This window comes from Gallus gallus, chromosome 4, assembly GCF_016699485.2.
Source record: "Gallus gallus isolate bGalGal1 chromosome 4, bGalGal1.mat.broiler.GRCg7b, whole genome shotgun sequence".
NCBI lineage: Eukaryota > Metazoa > Chordata > Aves > Galliformes > Phasianidae > Gallus > Gallus gallus.
In genome coordinates this window covers 85,044,928-85,064,342 of record NC_052535.1, presented here as the reverse complement: position 1 = coordinate 85,064,342, position 19,415 = coordinate 85,044,928, and the positions used below count along the sequence as shown (strand labels likewise).

General features: G+C 43.0%; 1 protein-coding gene across 18 annotated transcripts in view; it reads left to right on the top strand.

Moving 5' to 3' along the window:
- The window catches only part of REEP1 (receptor accessory protein 1), a 59,998-nt gene that overhangs the window by 5,115 nt on the left and 35,468 nt on the right, over positions 1-19,415 (top strand). For all 18 annotated transcript variants that reach the window (XM_040700344.2, XM_040700329.2, XM_040700328.2 and 15 more), the window contains exon 2: positions 18,212-18,284. In XM_040700344.2, coding sequence (XP_040556278.1) covers positions 18,212-18,284 — 73 coding nt within the window. The remainder of the gene's footprint in view (positions 1-18,211; positions 18,285-19,415) is intronic.

Sequence of the window (19,415 nt, the reverse complement as noted above, 5' to 3'; positions counted from 1 at the left end):
GAACTTTCAGGCTGAGCATAAACGTAGGTGAAGAGTTGAGAGCAACGCAGAAGGATTGGATAGTTTGGGTTGCTGTAGACCCAGTGTATGTCACAAGTTCTTCCATGTCCTCACTGGATAACCAGGGTCTGAGTACAGGCTTCTTTTTGTCTGGCTGCACTTGACTGTAACAAAAAGTGAGTGCTACTCAGCAGGTTTCAGATGGCTCTTGTTGAGATGGAATGGCTCAGTGGAGTGAAGGCTCTGAGTGAACAAAGCCTTCATGAGCAAAACACCTGGCAAAATGTAATTTAATTTGCATCTTTTTCTTGTCACTCATGTGCTATTTAGATTGTAAACTCTTTAGGATGGGTACTTTAATTTAGTGTTTTTTATTGTACAGCACCCTATGCAATGAGATTTTTGTCTCTGCCTGGTTCTCTGAAGTTCAGTAGCATTATAAAGATAAATAACGTATGAATAAATGCAACTCTGCCTTCCTGATGAATCATTTAAGGTCCTGTGCTCCTCTTTGTGACACTGCTACTGGTGTAGTGTTCATGGTCTATGTTTGCATTTCACATACATAGAATAAGAGAAGATTTTTGCTCTAAGGAGCTCTTAATTTAAATCAATGAAATGCAGGCGAAACAGATGGGAAGAAAGTGAAGTAGAAGTAGTGACAAAATGAGAGCTGCATCTTTTCTGTCTGCAGTTTGTGTAGAAAAGATAACAGTGCTCTGCTTACTGTGCAGTCAGGACCCAGGGAGGCACTCTGGACCTGGAGCAGCATGATAGAACCAGAGGAATTAGTGGTACTTTCTCAAGCTTTGCATATAAAGCAACTCTGTCATATTGATAGGCATCACAGAGCAAGCATTTCTCTTTAGTGATTTGCTTCTTGTAAACACATTCTGTGGAATATATCAAGGGGAGACAAGGGATTTAAATTTGATATAGGTGATAAAGCGGGGATCTGTAGACTGGCAAAAGCTGATATATAGCCAGACAGAGGCAGCAATGGCACTGAAGGAAAGATGGTACAGTTAAAAAGAAGAGTAAGTATTACTTTTTAGAAGAGACACGTTTATACAGAGGCAGAGGGTTTGATGTCAAGAGTGGAGACTAAGAGTGACTGAAAGACAACTGACAGCACTGGCCTCATGTCATGCTTCTCCACTGTTCCTCCAAATGCTGCCTACTTGCTTGCTGCAGCCCTTCCTGTTAATGTGCTAATTACTGATAAGCAGTTAGCCAGTTCCAAAGAAGGAATCAATCAGCCAATCAGTCAGGCTACATTTTGCCTTTCCTCTTTCTCTCCAATGGTAAACGTTCACTCTGCAAAGCAGCAGATTTTGTGGGACAACAAAACCAGCATTGAAGAACCTATTTGTGAGGAGCTAAGAAGAATGCTCCTCATGTCTGGAATTTCGTGCTTTTTGGACTGGTCCCAAGGATGCCAAGGCAACGTGTATAGACTGCCTTTGGATCTACTGAGCAATTCAATGCTATCAGTGTCAACAAACACTTGCAGCTCCAGCCCAAGAAGCGCTTCTATTCTGTTGAGTTCATACTCTTGCTTCCTTTTACTGAGCTCAGTTGAGCTCATTCACTGTATTCCTTTGTTTCCAGGCTCTAAATAAGTATCTTTAGAGACAGCAAAAAAATGAAAGTGCAGTCTTGCCTCGTGTTCTGAAGGGAGAATTTGTGAGTGATGTAAATATGGATTTTGAGCGGAACTTTTCCAAGTCAAACAATGAAGAGTCCAGAGGTGCTCTGGGATGTTTTGTATAGACTGGCCCATCATGTAGCAGAGCTCAAACAATGACAGAGGAGAGAATCTGGAAGGGCAATATGGGAAACCCAAGAGCTGGACTGTGTCTGCATACCTAAACTTAGACTTTTGAGCCATCCCCTATTATGTGACCCACAAGAATCGGCTTGTCTGATCCTTAGTGTTAAGTCATCATGAATAACACCATCTGGCTCCTAAAATCTATCTGCAGAATTCATGGTGACACTTGTAGAAGGAAGGTGGATGCTGGAGCTGCAGTGAGGCTGAAAGTTGTTGAGTTGGGTGATACAATCTGTGGGAAAAGATTGAATGAATTTACTGGATGTGCATGGCTGGAGAACAAGCACAAGAGGTGGCTGTATGGAAATGAATTGATGGTCATGCTTTTGCAAAAAAACACAGCAACAAACAAAACCCACTATAATAGATACAGGCACTGAAATGGGACTTTCTCCCTTCAAGTGATCCATTTAGGTCTGAGCTGAAGCACGTTAGCAGGGCAGGCTGGGGGCTGTTTGCATCTTCCCTGGCTTAATTGTACCTGTTTTACAGCTGAACAAAGGATCCCACTTTCCAGGTTTATTGTTTTCACTCTGCTTATAAAGGTTTCGGTCAAAACAGAAAGATGTTGCTATTTAGGAAGAACATTAATAATTAAAGTGAGATACTCAAGAGAATATACCCCACAAGGCTGGATTTGTTGAATTTAAGTAGATCATAATAATTTCCATGGTAACACACTCTACTGTCCTATATACAGAAAGAGTCCTTCTTGTAGGATCAAACACAGGGAGTAAGCTGTTATTTAAACCAGATACCTTAAAAACACAGACAATGAAATAAGAGTAAATAATTTCCTGCATAAATGTAGTTGAAATTTTCTCACGTTTGTAATATTATGCTGACCTCTTCTTGTAGCTATTGTACTGCAATCAGTCAAACCAACTCCCTGCTGACTCTGGCTTAGGGAGAAACCGTAATCTAATGATCCTCTCTTAATATGTCATCACTCTCCCTCTCCATACCTGTAGATGTATACAGCTATAACTGTTCTGTATCTGTAACAATGACTACCGTGGTGTAATCTTGGAACAGGTCTACTAGAATCTCTGTGCTTCACTGGCTATAATTGTATCTATGCTAGCATCCTCCCATCTCACAGCATTAGATAAGGCTTCTTGCATCAGTATTTGGGTAGTATTTTTATATGCTATATTGTCTTATGGCTGACTACTAGATGGTAATTTGTAATAAATCTAGTACCTGAAGATCTAGAGGTTGCACTTTCACGTAGGAGACTTGGATAGAATTTAATAGAAAAGTTATTGGTGAAGATATTGATTCTAACAAAAATAACACAGTAAATGAGGGGACAAAATTAGTTCATATCTGAAATAATTGCATCTTGTCTGTTTTGTCAGTGGAATTAGACTGCATTGCCAAATTTTAACAAGAACTGACACAGAAATTCCCAATCCTAGCTTGTGGTAAACCTGAAGGATCAAGGGTGGATGTTCTGCAGACAGAGGGAATAAATAGCTGGGAAATGCTGATTCGATGCAAACCTCAATCACTCTCTTATTCCTAAGGCAACAGGAGGGCTTCAGTGTGCAAAAACAGGTGCAGCTCTGTTGAAGTCAGTGAGCAAAGTAAATCTACCCGATGAGAAACCCAAAGTTGTGCCTGTAGCCTAGAATGGAGGGAGCCTTGGAGAAGGTGCCAGCTGGATCCTAAGAAATTGCACTTTATGTGGTGGAAATTGGCCAGTTCAAGACAGCAAAAGGCTTTTATTTCTCATGAGTCTCAGATTGAATTTTGTCTTTGTGGGCTGATAGAGGGTTCCCAAAAACATATTTCTGCCAGGACAGTTATCCTATTCTTTCTTTCATCTCAGTGTTGGGAATTTTATCACTAAATTGTCATATGGCTCTGCCTGTGCTTCAGCAACTGAAGCCCAACAGATGGGCTGACCCAAATCCTGTCATCAAGGTATCTGTGACCTCAGTGCTCTGTGGAAGTTCACAACTGAGCTCTCTAATAAGCATTATTACCCACAGAAAGCTGAGGATGAGGAGTGTGAACACCTTCCCTTCAAATTGCTTGGAACAGTCTTAATGCCTTGTTGCAGGCAGCCCAGGCTATACCAACTCCTTTGTGACCTACAGGGAGAAACTCTTGTCACATCTCATACTTCATTCCTACAGACCTTCAGAGGTGTTTCAGAGGCTGCCTCACGTGGTTGGCACTTTGCTTGTGTGATTTAAGATCCTGGCTGTCTTAAATCCGTTTTAGTGCTGTTTTTGCAGAACTGGGAATCGTAAGAGTCTTCTGTCAGCCCTTGCCAAGGGCCAAGAGGAGGTGCCATGTGACTGATGATACAGATCCCATGCATACTTGTGCAGATTATTCCTGGATCAGTTCAGAATGAGCAGAGCTGGCTAAGGGACTACATGCAGCCAGACTGAAAGATCTTTGCTGCTGTCCATGAGGCAGGGCGTGCATTCTAAGTGCGTAAATACTGTGCCAGATTTTGCATGGTACTGAAATCTGAACCACTTGTCTTTTTTCCTGCGGTTTGTATGCAATTCATGGTTAATCCCACATAAATGTACTTTGTAAAGCATCTCTTCTTTTTTTTTTTTTTTTCTTTTTTTTTTTCCCCTCTCTAGTATTTACTTATAGATTGGATAGTTTTCTCCTCTTTGCTGTAGTGTGCCCTGAGGTTTTTGCACTCAGAGGTGCTCTACAGCCGCAGGAATGGCTCTGTATTCTTTCTCAATTATCATTCTGCTGAGGTTTGCAGATACTTGGCTGTAACAAATCAGATCCCTATTCAAAAACACCATTGTGCTTCAGAGATATTCTTGAAATCAAGAAACCTCAATCCAGGCAGTCAGTCCATAAATGGCTGCAGTCTGTAAAGAGGCAGTTCTCAGGGCATATTCAGCTACATGGTGCGGTCGAAACAATAAACTGTTTCACTTCAAATAGCAATGCTTTGTTTCTGGAGAGCTGCCCTTGCAACGCTGTCATCCTGTGTGAATCTTCTTGTCTGGGCAGGAGAACAAACGTTGGACTGTGGCATTTAAACCTGCATATGACAGTGAATAAGAAGTGATGGAAAAACACACATAAGATAGCAGGCGGTGTGGGTGTTCCCACCTAAAGTACAGGCTGCCTTCTCACGCAGCTGCCTGCTTAGAAATGTCTGTAATGAACGTAGAGGCATTGGCTGCCTTTCCCTTTGCTTTCCTTTAAAGTTATTTCTGTGATGTCTCCATCTGGTTCCTAAGCCTCAGTTTATATTTCATGTTATATTTTGAGTAGCTGCCAGCTGCAAGTTATATATGTGTAAGAGAAGGTGAGAAGGGAAAGAAGGTGAAGTTGCTAAGCCAAAAGGAAGAGAAAATTCAAAACCTTTACTATTCTGAGTTGTACAATACACTGTTTTTTTTATTATTCAAGCCCTCAACAAAGAGGTTTTCCTCCCAGTGTAAAGATATGTTTCTGTCACAGGCCCTGATCTGAGTGCATTTGTGTTCGGGGAAGTGCAGCACAGAACAGTGGCACGGCTCATAGCTCTTCTGTCTAGTGCTCTCAGCCAAAGCCCAGAATTCAGAGAGATATGAGAAGTCTGGGAGAGATCAAAATTGAATGCAAGTGGGAACATGACATCTTCTGTCAGAACCAAGATTGAATGGCTGGGTAGCAGCCCTGCTGTCTGCAGCACATCAATAAGCTTTAGTCGAAACCCTTCACCAAATAATGAGATTCCATTTAAAGTCATGACTTTTATAATATGTATATATCTATGCGCTCTGATTTGTCCTCCAACCCTGCAGGACTGTTTGCCTGCTCTTTTCTGAGAAACCATTAAGTCTGAGAATTTATTTGGAACAGAGATGTTCCTGTAATCACTTCCAAGAAATCACCTGATGAGATTAAATGAATAAATGTTAAGTATTGGTGGTTCTGAAGTACTAAGCAGCACTCACAGAGTGAGGTCATCCAAGTGTGATGATGGAGGTGATAAAAGCTAGCATAGAAACGAAGCCTGGAAACTGCAACTTCTGTTTCCAGGTTTGACTCTACTTGGGCTGTTACCAAGCTGCTGATTTCCAGTGGAGAAAAGCATTTAATTTCCAGCAAGATCGATGGGACCTGTAGATATTCATCATCTCTGAAAGCCGCTTGTTGTCTCAGGCTGCTCTAAAGTTTTTTAACTTGGGAATCTCTCTGTCCAAAATCTATGAATTCCACTTGATATAGTGAAGCTCTCTGTATGAAGCGCTGTACTGTGAGATGCTTCAGTAGGTACTGGTCCTCACTCTTAAGTCTTTCCTGAACTCCGTGTAATTAATTGTTGTTAAACTTATAAATCATAATGCAGTTAAATAGTAGTAGCGTTAGGGACATGGGTGGAAGCTGAAAGAGACTCCTTCCTCAGTCTTATTGTGAGAGACCTGAAGCTGACTTACTGTATGCTACAGAAATTGAAATCTAGAGTCCTTGGTGTAACAGGAAAGTGTCTGAGCTGTTAAACTTTAGGGAGAAGCTTTGGTAGGATAGGAAAATACCAGGAATTAAAGAAAGAAATTAGGTGTTGGCCAAGAAGTACCAAACCTGGAGATGTTTAATGAGATAAAATGACCTGGGAGAAGCTGATGTCTTTGTCTTTCTGTGGCAGAAGAATTAAGCTGGGGGATGAATGATGTGAATGATGTAGGGAAGTTAATTAGAAGTGATTAGAGATTCCAAAGTTCAGAAGAGAAGCCTTGCATCTTGTGAAACATCCCTGAGTGCTGAATCAGTGTGTGTCTGAATTCTAGTATTTCTTATGCTTTTGTACTCTTCGTTGAGCAAAGAACAAAGATATTTTAGATTCCTATGCAAACTACATGAGCTATATTTGTCACATGCACCTGCAAAGGGAATTGTAAATCAGGAATTTTTAACCTTTGCTGTGATTCTGGGCAACATGCAAGCGTTGCTGAGGGATCTACGTGAATTTTAAAGGCTATGCAATGGTATCTCTCCCTAAGAGGTGCAATAAGGCATGAGACATTCACCCATGCAGTAGGCTGTATGTTTCAAGCTTGAAAGAGTGACTGTATCCTGCTCAATGGCAGATGCAAATTCTGCATGTCAACAATGCATGATCAATGTCTAACTGGGGGAATACTCAGCTGAACCTCTGAGAAACCAGTCTGGAAGATGGGCAACAAGAACTACCCTAGTTCTCAAAGGCTTTCTGAGAACTACTTGAGGATGGTAAGACTTTTAAATACATTGATGTTTCTGTGTGTAGAGTCCTGCTATGCACTCAGCTGTGGTGCTGTAAAGCCTCTTTTAATTAGCAGGGCAGAGAAGTCAAAGCTTCTTGAATTGTATTTGTCCTCTTACAAACATAGGTGAACCCTTTGAAAATGCTGAGTATGTCTTAGACATGGTTTCATTAAACTTTTCTACATTTAACCTGGAAAATACAGTTCTCCAACTTTTAAAGGTAGAATTTAAACAGTGTGTTGGAGATTGTAATTTACAGAAACCCATTAAATCAAGTTTCTACTCAAGCAAGGCTTTGTTGGACATTGCAGCCTCGGACCCTTTTAAAAATGAACATTGCATGGCTATTAGGTGTGTGCATGGATAATTTCCTTTCTTTTGCTGGGGATGGGAACCTCATGGAGAAAGTAGGTGTCATTTTAACTCCAAATACATGCCGTGGGCTACCGAGTTTGGCACAGAAGTAAATAAGCTGATAATGACCTCTGTGCTAATGGCTTTATGCAGGAGAAGATCATGCAATAGCATTACCGTAACACCATTACCTTTTGTTGTGATGCCGCACAGTAAATGACACAAGGGCTTACGCTGTAAATATGGAGCTGTAGAGATAAGGGGAAATCTATCTGTTCTTTTTCTAGCTCAAAAATGTGGCTAAGCAAGAGAAAGTAAGAGGTGTTCATAAATATTCATTGTAACTCCCTCACAACCTTTTTTATGTTCTTGGCTGTTGGTGACCGGCCCATGTTAAATCCCAAATTAAGACAAGCTGGTACTATTCTTTACATATTTCCATTGGCAGTCAGGTTTTGTTTTATAGGTAGCTAAGAAAGGAGCATTTTGAGAGTCCTGCTGTAGTGAGATGTCTGGTAATGCCGTAGCAGGACTCCTGGTTGGATGGGGCCTTGGGCAACCTGGTCTAGTACATGGGGAGGTTGGTGGCCCTGCCTGGCAGGGGGTTGGAGATTCATGATCCTTGAGGTCCCTTTCAACCCAGGTCAGTCTGTGATTCTGTGATTTTGCTTTTCTCAGACAGAAGAGTGTGGCGAAGAAAAGTGTTTACAGTGATTTGGTGTCAATGTCTTTACTATCTAAGCTGTTGTTTGTTGATACTGAAGAAAACAGACTGAATATATAGACCTGGCAGAGGATCTCTGCTGCTTCTTAAGTGCTGGGTGAGCCTGGTTCCTCTGGAGTCAGCCCTGGAGGATGTTATTCCACTCTCCTGTGAGTGCTAACGATGAAGCTCCTTGGTGGCAAGTGTTGGCTGTTCCCTATATTCAGGAGGAAGTTAGTGTATTCAGTAGGTATTTCACATCTTGACTATTGTGAACTGGTATGTGAAGGAGTAAGATGTGAAACAAGGCTGAACAGAGTGCCAACGTACCTTCATGTTGGCATGCGCTTCCTATCAGATATGAACTTTAGTATGCTGTCTGCCCGTGCATCCCATAATAAGTATCACACCCCTGTAGGCAGAAAATGTTCTGGTCTGTAGGGTGCTCGGGATAACCTCTCCCATTGACTCTGAGTGTCAGTCCTGGGGCTGGAGTACCTCTGTGCTCCTCTGTGTGTGCAGAGCCCAGCTTTTTATCATCTACCCTAATGCTGTGATTTAGGATTATCCACTATAAGGTCATTTTTCTTCTAATTTATTTTAATTAGAGGCAAATAATTTTGCTGGTAGTCGAAGCTGAATTCAGAGGTGTAGCCAGGAGCTCTGCCTGATTGTTTGTTAGTGACCCATGGCTTCAGTACAGAGGTTTGTTTGCTTCTCATTTCCTTCCCTTTGTGCCTAGGCTAGACTGGAGGCTGCTCTGTATCAGTGTAGCTCCAGCTGGGGATCCCTCCCTTCTTGTTTATCTCAGTGCACCATGCATTTCATTAAGATACTGTTATTATCCATATAAAACGGAAGGATTAGAAAGGATGAATGAAATGAGAAATGACCCGAGAGGAGGGAGCTCTATTAAATCCATGCTAGAAATTCTCGTGAAATGCATATGAGAAAAGGAGTCTGCCTTGTTAAAGCTGTGTGACAGTGTCTCATTTTCTTTATTTTTCTTTTACATTATGCAGGTCCTCGTAAAAGGGTGGGTGCCCAGCCTCCCCCTGAAATGTTGCTGTAGTGGCCACAAGAAATAGCAGTCTGTGTCAGTGGGCCATAAAGAGAAGTGTGTTTTGCACGGCCCGTGAACTCCCTGCAATGTTGCAGCTGTTAAATATAGCATGTGACATTCTGATGCCACTGCTAATGAAGGGATCGAGGTGGTCTGAAGATTGTGATATTACCTGTAGAGTCATCTTGCCTTCCTTCTCCTACTCTGCTGCTTTAAAACTAGAGTTTAAAACTGGGCATTGTCCATATCCCGTATATTTTCAAATGGGTGTCACTGTCCCTACATTTAAAATAGAGATAGAACACCAATGAAACAGAAATAATCAATAAAAGTGCAACCTGCTTTGCTTCTCAGGTCACTGATATTTATAAAGCCCTTTGAAACCCTTGTTTGAATTGTGTTATTGAAACGAGGTGTTTTCTTTTTATTTTAAACCTAACTAGAGGTTGGATACCTGGATCTGGAATACTGTGGTTAGGGCCAAGGTGGGTCCACGTGTTCCCTGTATGGCTGATCCCTCCAAACGTTTGGTGCTCTAGTTTTTTGGGTTAATGTAGAATTATGAGAGATATAAAAATTAAGGTTGTACTGATGGAAGGAGTTTATTGTTCATTTACTAGCATATTTATAGAAACATCCAGACAGCAGAATGGTTTTGTCCTCAGGCTTTTACACCAAGCTTACCATGACCATACCTGATACACGTTCCATGCTTAATTGCTCTTACGGGCTCATGTAGAGATCCAACCAAGGTCTTCCACGCTCTTTCTAGAACTTGTGGAGGTCTGTTAGTCTTGTTAGTCCTGGCACTCAAAGCAGCCTCAGGACTGCTTGACTGTATTGGCACAGGCTGCTCGTGGAGGTGGTGGGGTCACCATTCCTGGAGGTATTCAAGAACTGTGGAGATGTGGCACTGAGGGATGTGGGTGGGCCAGTGGTTGGACTACATGATCTTAGTGGTCTTTTCTAATTTTAATGATTCTGTGATTCACTGATGATTTGTAGCAGTGGATTGAACCATAGGTCTCCCAGAACTGATTGTGTTTCCAAGAGAAATCAATATTTTTTCATGGTCTTAACTGAGTATTTGGGCCAAAGAGGCCTTTTCCTCTGTTTTCTTTTTTAATTATGTTGGTCAGTAAAAATACTCCTTTCACTTGATTATGCACTTCTATTAATATTCCGTCTATGCGAAGTCAAAGCAACATTACTCTAAGGAAATGGTGTTGCAGCTAATTTGATGAGCTATAGCTGGATGTAATTTTTCATTCCTTTTTTTTGTCCCATGAGTCCAAGACTAGAAGTCCAAAGCTGCCTTTCAGGGAGGAACAGACAAATAGGAGCTTTTGCATTTCTCTCCATCTCCTCAGCCCATGGCAGCACTTAAGGTTGGATGGTGAAGACCTTCCATGGCCTGAGCAGGGTTTTAGGATACACAGTGTACAGTTATGCTCTAAATTGGGATTCCTGCATGTAATTGAGTTTGCTAAAAGTTGACTCACATAGCATCAGTTAAAATAACTCCAAAGTAATACTTGCAGCACAGTCGGGGTTTTAAATGAAAATGATGCAGAGATTCTTTGTTTCTGTGTGTCCATATTATATACTCCTTTTAGCCTAAAAATGAGTTTGCTTAAGTTATGTATCTTCTTCTTTTCCTTTTTGTCCAATGAGCCTCCCATAAATCTGTAAGCTAACTCACAATACAGACTTTAAACCATCTGTCATCTCTGGAATATAATGTCAGTGCTTCTAAAAAAGCTTTTTTCCACATAAACATCGCCCTCTCCAGAGTCAGAAAAAACAGCCCTTCCCATTTAGGTTTCAAATTGCCATTTGTTTGGCTTGGAAAAAGGCAGGGGTCTCAGAGCAGGAAACATAGGGACAGCACTGGGTAGGGAAAACAGCAGCACACAGATGCTGAGCCCTGCCTTGGTGGAGCTGTGAGGATCAGACCCGGTCACAAAGCTGAGAATGTTTCCTTCTCTAAAAGGTGCAGATTTTACTTCCCTCAGTATTCCATTCTAATGAATTATTTCTGCTCCAGGAAGTTCTGAATGAAGCAGTGGGCTGCACAAGGGTTGGGAAAGAGCTTAGTGCTTTCTCCTCTGGTCCTACTGAGCTGAAACACTGGAAAAGGAGAAGTAGTGATGAGGTGAATGCAGGCGAGACCTACAGAACACTATCTCTTGCAGGCAGCTGCTCAGAGACTGATGGCATATGCCAGGTTCTTATCAACTCACAGCTTCCCACCAGCGGGTCAGGGCTCCGTACCACCCTGGAACACTGTCTGGACAGATCCTTCCTTCAAGCATTGCTTTGGTGGCCCATCTGGACTGGGCTAGGCAGCTGCCCTGAAGGAAGCACAGAGTAGAGCAGAGCAGCTTGGTTACACATCTACCTGCAGTAAATTTTGCTTCTTAAAATAGCTGCAGAGCCATGAGATATTTTTATGGCAGTCCTGCAGACCTTCTCTATCCTGAAGGACTGTAAAGAAAGCCTGGAAGTGTCAACGTGTATGTAAATGGATGCAGTTCCACCTGAGTTTGGAGGCAGCCTGGAACAGCAACTGGGAAGAGGAAAGCGCCTTCTTAATCTTGGTTGGGCTTTAAATATGACATCTGAGATTGTTGATATATATATATATCAGCACTGTGAGACACTTCGCTGCTTGTGGTTTTAGGAGGAGCAGCCATTAAGTGCATTATCTTAATGATCCTAGCTAGTATTTTACAAGGTCTATCAGCAGTGTTGTTATTTTTGCATTTCTGTCTTCTGCCTGCAACAAGAGGTATAGGAGCAGGGAGAGGGAAAGCACATTTGCCTTCTTTCAACACATCTTGATGTGGGATCTCAAAGGGAGTAAGTGTAATGCAAAGGCTACTTCCTCTGCCTTCCGCTCACTCCCAGCTCATAGCCTGTGTGTGCCTGGCCCTCTCCCAGCTCCCATCTGAGAATTGTCCTGGCTGAGGGGGTAAAAATATGGAGAGGAGTATGCTCAGTCTGAGGAGGATCATGGCTGCTTAAATTAGAAGCATTGAGGACAGCCCTTGCTTCTACTATTTCTGCTGTAAGGACAGTTGGTGTCCCTTTACCCTGCAGTTTCACTGAACGGAGTGATTATGTTTCGCCAGCCATGCTGAAGTGAGTGGATGGCTTCTGTAGTAGCCTGGCAGAGATGTCAGCCAGGATGGGAAGCCAGGTATTGCATACTGGGACACTAAATTCTCCTGCCTTTCGTTCCCTTGGTGCCTCAGGACACCCCCTGGGACAGGGGAGCAGGACCATTTGTGGCACTCCTGGAGTCTCTATGAAGGAGAGCTGCAAAATGACTGCCATGAGCTTGCTGGTGCCATCTCCCAGGGAATACCAGCCTGGAACCTCCCCTGTGCAGCTGGTGCTTCCTCTGCCCAAAGCCCATTTTGGATGTCAGAGTTGGCCTGGCAAGTGATCCACATTAACCCCATCCCTGCCCTTGTGCATGACTTATTTTCACATCCACAGCTGTTGGATTTGTACTGCGAACCTTTGGTACAAAGACAGCGCTGTTTATTTTTAATCTGTGTCACTGTGCGAACATTAATTAGGACTGATAATAAGAGACCTTAACCTATTGGCTCTCTTCTCAACAGTTTCAGCTAGGAATGTTAGCGTGGCAACAGCTCAGCTGCTGCTTCATGTGTAAGAAACATGTACTAGCCAGCAAATGTGTCGAGGAAATAGGCAGTATTGCAGCAATTCCTACATGTTTCCATCCCTGTGTTTGAACAGAAGTTTGTTGTCTTGGCTGCTGTGTGCTGATGATGTGGAAACATTAGTTATTTTGGGGAAAATAAGGGCTGTTCTATTTGTGTTGTAGTGCTCCAACGTTCTAAATGTTTGGGCAGCCCAACCACGGGTGGCATGGTAACAGGATGAACAGAACTTGGATGGCTTGGGATATGGATGGTGCATTGCTGATGTATTTGTAAGAGCAGGTTGCCATTCAGAAAATATGCATTTGCAGGCATTTCTGGAGGTTACCTCTGAGTCGTGGTCAGTTCTCACAGAATTCTCTGCATGTTTCCATTTCTTTCAGTGAAAGTTGTTGTGACATGTAACTGAATGTGAGATTTAACATTACATGCAGATGACCATAGGATCAGGTCCCTCATGAGGAAAACAGCATCTTCAGAGCTCAGAATGTTGAATGAAGCACTCCAAGGTCTTCATCCCAGCTCTGATGCTGATCCCTGAGCAACGAGGCATAGGTTTTTAAGATTATTGTCCCATCCTGGTTAACCTGTGCTCTTTGAAGGCCAGGCCACAACACCAGCAGATCCAGTGAAGGAATACAGAGGACAAAACAGCCAGGGCTGACTGCAGCTCTGCTGGTAAGGGGAAACAGAAGGAGGTTTGGTGATGGTGCAGCTGCTCCCCTGTTATGTGACAGAGGTTGCTAAAGGGGAGCCAGCAGCTCCATTGCTTCACTACTCCCCTGATAGTCAGGAAACGCTACAGCATGGGAAGCTTCATCCTTTCCTGTGTCATTGAGAGGTGAACTTAAATAATGAAAACAAAATACAAACCCCAATCCTAAGTAATGTAATCGAATAAATAAACACAAAGAGTCAGTTCCACAGATTAACTCGTGGTAATAGAGTTTCTCCCCTTCTTTTTTGACTTGGTTCTCTTGATTTAGTTGAGCATCCACTTAAGCTGCATCAGGAGCAGGAGAGCACTTGCCTTGTCTTTTCTATGCTCTTTGGCTGTTTTGGAGCTTCACTGTTTTAACCACTGTCTTTGCTGTCAGAGAAACAATGGCGTTATGTACAATTGCTCTTATGGATCTTCCCCAGTGTACTACCACATGTGTTCTTTGCCCTTTTCCTTTCTCCTTCATCTACTCTATCTCTTTTGATAAAGAATGGCTAGAAGTGCATGTAGCAGTCCAGATTGGGACTGCTGCTGATGTACCTAATAGGATTATAAGATTTTCAGCACTAATCTTTATCTTGCTCCTCAGGCAGACTAACGTTTTACTTAGATTTTTGCCTCCTGTTGCACAATTAGCTGACTCTTCAGTGATTTCTTTACAGCTGCTGCTTTGTCCTTTTTCAAGGCCATTGTAATCAATGGAGACTTCCAGCATGGAACAGTGTAAGTTGTTAGGCTGTTGTGGTTATTTGTTTAGTGTAGCAAGGGAACTTTTCCTTTTCCACTGATGAATATCACAATTTCCCCGCCTTTCTTTATACCCTGAAAGTTTGTGTCTGTTTTATCCCAGACTTCAGAGACACATCTCTGTACCTTCTATATAGCAATTACTACATGAAGCTGAAGGATGTCTGTTTTTGCTTTTTGCATAGAAGGTAAAAGAGCTCAAGCTTCCCAGGGTACACAGCTCATTCAAAAGAGGCAATGGAAATGGGAAATGGGTGGATGAAAATGGGTGGAGAAGAGAGGCTGACTGTATTTGTAGCCTGGTTTCCTAAGGAAGTGAGGCTTAAGCAGTCTATTTTTCATCTACTTCTAACTTGGATCCGTGAAGCAATTTCAGCCAAACTAGAGGTCAGAGAGGTCTCACATACCAAGTTTTTTTACGTTATTTATAAAAATCACCTCCTAGAATCATAATACTTCCCAGCTTGGAAGGAACCCACAAAGATCACAGAGTCCAACTGCTGGCTCCACACAGGGCCACCCAAAATCCAAACCCTGTGGCTGAGAGTGTTGTCCAAATGCTTCTTAAACTCTGGCAATTTGAGGCCATGCCCACTGCCCTGTGCAGCCTGTTCCATGCTCACCACCCTTGGTGCAGACTCTTTCCCTGACCCCAGCTGTCCTTCCCCTGACACAGCTCCATGCCATTCTCTCAGGCCCTGTCGCTACCACAGAGAGCAGAGCTCCCTTCAGCCTCCTCTTCTTTAGGCCAAACACACCAGTTGCTGGACAGGAGAGCAGCTCACAGCGGTGTCTGCCAGGAGGTAAAAGCTGCTGTGCTAACTCTGCAGGTAGGTCACAGATTTGCCTTGCCACCTGACGTGCAGCAGCCAGGCAGCCAGTCTGTGACAGAGAGGCACTGGTACAGGTTGCCCAGCGATGAGGTGGATGCCCCATCCCTGGAGACTTTCAAGACTAGGCTGGATCAGACTTTCAGCACCCTAATCTGGCTGTGGCTGTCCCTGTTCATTGCAGGAGAGTTGGACTAGATGGCCTTTAAAGTTTCCTTCCAACTCTAAGGATTCTGTGATTCTATGCAATGGAGAAGGAAGAAGCACAGGAGTTACTCGGTCTTGGGAGAAGACATTAAAAGAAGAGCAGAATAAGAAGCTGTTTGCTCTCCAGTCACTACAGGAGGGGAAGGACTGAGGTGGGACATGTTAAAAGACCAGCAGTTGGTAGGAGCAACATTTTTCAGGCACTGGAAGGGGAAGGTGAGGATATTACTTCAGTTTGGTCAGCAAGGGTGATCTGTGTGCATGAGGCAGGGAAGAGTTTTTAACACTGGTTCACCCGGGTGGGGTGTGAAGATCAGCAAAGCACACAAGCAAGACTTAGACAAGGAATGACTTAGTGACTTGGGCAGAGAGACCAACAGTCAGACTTGTTTTTGTGTTTACTATAGAGAAGGAACAATTTGTCAGTGGTTTGAGTGTGAGGAAGGAAGAAAATAACTACGCTGCATGGGGAAACTTGGATGAGGGGGAAGAGAGAAGTATTGTCTTCAGCAAGAAGAGGAGCTGTGGGATTGACCTGTGTTAGATCAGTTATACTCCAGCCTCATCCAAAGCCCAGTGAAGGCAGTAACCTCAAGAGATGCTGGAAGAAGCCCATGGGCAGGTGTTTGTCTCCACAACCCCGTGTGCAGTTTACAGAAATACCCAAGTGCCTTTTATCTTCAGTTTGTATGGCGTACACAGAGAGCCTCCAAGCCACACAGTAAGCTACAGCAATGGCAGGCTGGGATCCAACATTCCTTAAAATAGCTTTCAGTCTGGTAAACCATAGCAGTTATAAATGTCCATATATGCACGCAGCACGCTACAAAGCAAATCAGTGAAACTCTCAATCTCCAATTTAGGCAGAGCGCATCATCTCATTAACAGTCCTTTGCATATGCAAAAGCTTTGCACGGTTTCCTTCCCTTGCAGGAACTGTTTCCAGTGCTTATTGTCTGCAACTGGTCCGAGGGGTCGTGTAAACTGTTTGCATCTTCGCCATCCAGTTACTGTCTGCTACCAGCACAAACTGAGGAAATGAATATCAATCACTCAGTGATTTTTTTGCAGGAAATAAAATCATGAGAGAGCAGCCTGCCTAGGTTGAGAAGGAAGGGTACAAACGTGGTACTCTTTATAAGTTAAACCGAAAATATGATTCATGTGTTTGGCTGTTTTATGAAATATTGTGAAGCTTTTTTCCTTTTGTGAGCACTAATTCTTTGGCTTAGCTCCTGCTGCCATTGAACTCGGGGGGAATATTTGTTACTAGCTTCAGTGAGAACAGGATCAAGCCATTGTCTGTGTGTATTTCCTTGCCTTAACAGGTGTTGCTGTTTGTTAAGATATTTCAAGGGTGAACAATGCATTTGATTTCCCAGAATCTTTCTGAGCACTCATAGTGAATCCCTGCATCCAGCAGTCCCTGTGGGTGTGAAATAGGCTCTGAGCTGGCTGTTTCCAGCAGAGCTTTTTGAAGCCTCTGTAAAATACTGACTCTCCTCATTTACTAGCTGCTTTTCTGAGGTCTGCTTTGTGCTTCGGGTTTTGCTAAGCTATGCTACAGTAAGCATGATGAATAGTGGGCAGATTGTCTTCGGTCACTGCTCTGGAAATCAAGATGTGTGCTGGCTCACTTCATTTTTTCACAAATACCTTCTTGAGCTACGGGAAGTACAATGGTGCACCGTATCCCAGAGTGTTAATTTTTAATGTCTTATGCATTTAATGGACTCGACTGTAATGATGAGTCCCATGGCACAATGAAAGCTACTGATAGAGTGGAAAAGACCACTGCAGGTCCATGTGGCTCCACAATTAGGGATGGAAGCATTGATCATTTCCACTCCCAAGAGCAGCAGAACGGGATGTATGAATTTAAAACGAAAGCTCCAATGGAAAGAAAGGTATCTGCAAGGCAATAAGCATTCCCCTGCAGTCTATTAAATTCAGGCTTTGCAGCATCATCCTGCTGCATTAAATAAAACTGAAACCTGGGCAGGGCAAAGTGGTTTTGACAAGCCTATGCCTATGTCCGGAATAATCAAAGTGAATAAGCAGCCAGGCAGTGATGCAGGCAGGAGTTAGTATAGAAATTTCTCAGTGTTGTTTTTTTTTCCCCTGTTGTGTTATTTTTAACTTAAGAATCCTTATTTCTTTCTTACATGAAACCTGGACACTGACAGCACCCTTTGCAGACTTAGAGCTGGAAGGGAACTGTCTGAAAGAGCAGGAAGCCTGGGATTTTAGGGCAGACCCTATTGGTGTATCTGGTTTGGCAAATTCCTTCTTGTATGATGAGCCCAAGCGGACTTCACAGAGCAGCACAGGACTCTTTGGCAGATTTAATATAGGATAAGGCTGCAGCGTTCAAACCCTCAGGTTGCTATAACTTGGATGCTGGTTTGCCTTCTATCAGCTTGTCAGGGTTTAGAATGGAGGGGGAATGGATTTCAGATAAATGATTCTCATTTTGTCCTGCCTATGAAAGCCACACTCCTATATCCCTGGTGTTACATTGGATTATTTTGAAATCAGGTTTTTCATTTCCTTTTTAAGGCGTAGTCATCTTTTGTTGTGTAACTCATAATGTACAGCTATGGGAACCATTCTAAAAGGAAAGACAAACTGAATACCTGAATTATATGGATGGCAATGATTTCTCTGAATGCAATGATACAAAATCAGTCCTGTACCGTACTTGATGCACTCAAGCTTAAATCAGGTCCTAATACTTTTGCTTGTGCAAGAAACAGATAGAACAAATCAAAAATATTAATACTTCTCCATGACAGGAAATTAAATTGGTTTGTTTGTTTGTTTTTTTCCAGGCTTATATTTGGCACTCTTTACCCAGCATATTATTCTTACAAAGCCGTGAAATCAAAGGACATCAAAGAATACGTGAGTAATGAGATTTATGGCTGTGCTGCAGGATTGGTTTCCTAAAATTGCTCCTCACCAGGTTATAAAGGTGTCACCTGTATTCTCATACAGCAGGGCAAGGGGATGTCTGCCCTGAAGGTGGACTGGCTGATTGCTAGGCACAAGTCTCAGATAAGACAACTTAGGTTCCTGCTTCTGGCTCCCCTGCAGAGCCGGTGTGCCCTTTGACAAGTGCGTGCTATTCCTCTGGTTCTGTGAGCTATATACAACAGACTTGAAAGGTGTTTGGCACCCAGAGCTTTGCATGCTTTCCTTTGTTTCTGAAGAGCAGCTGAAATCAAAGCCTTTTCAAAAAGCCTCGAAGCTTTAGCTGCTCATTCTAAACAAGGATCAGAAGAGGCAACTTGAAGCGCCTGCGACTGAATCCGCAGAGACAGGGATAGAAACATCATTCCTTGTGGAGTGACCTATTTACAGACAGGTCTGGAAAGCGGCTGTGCTATTTTGTCCTTTTACTGACAAATACCTTCATGGACCCAGTTTCTAAACAGAGGTAGGCCCATTAGGGAAAGTGAAATGTGGGAGAATTGAAACCACTTGGACGCTGTTGGGGTCCTGTAGGATTTATAGTGCCCCACACAACCTAAGCTCTGTTAAGTTTGCTGAACCCAGCTCAGCCTCCTGATCTTGGCTCTTCAATCCTCTCAGAATCTCAAGGATAACAAGGCTGTTTTCTCCTCTGGTTTGCAGCCTTGATGGCTATCCTATTAAGTCCTTTGAGCAAGCTCAAACTGGGGCTCACAGTGGCTGCTAAGATTTTTTTTTCCTTTCTATCATCTCCATTATGGATATTTTGAGAATCAGAAGTGTTATGGAACACATCAGGTCCTTAAGGCAAAACATCCTTGCAGCCCTTGCACTGCTGTGCTGATTCTCATGGTTTGTGCACCCCTTGCTTGGAGGTGCTGGGATGGGTGGTAGCATCCCCATCAGTGTCTGCCACTGATAAATTGCACTTTCCTGGATTTCTTTTTTTGGTGTTGGTTCTTCAATTCCTATTAGAAATTCAGTTGCAAAAGGGGGACTCACATCAGATGTGGGGTCATGACCCAAATGTGGGAGCAGCTGGTCGAAGACCTGCTCTGCACT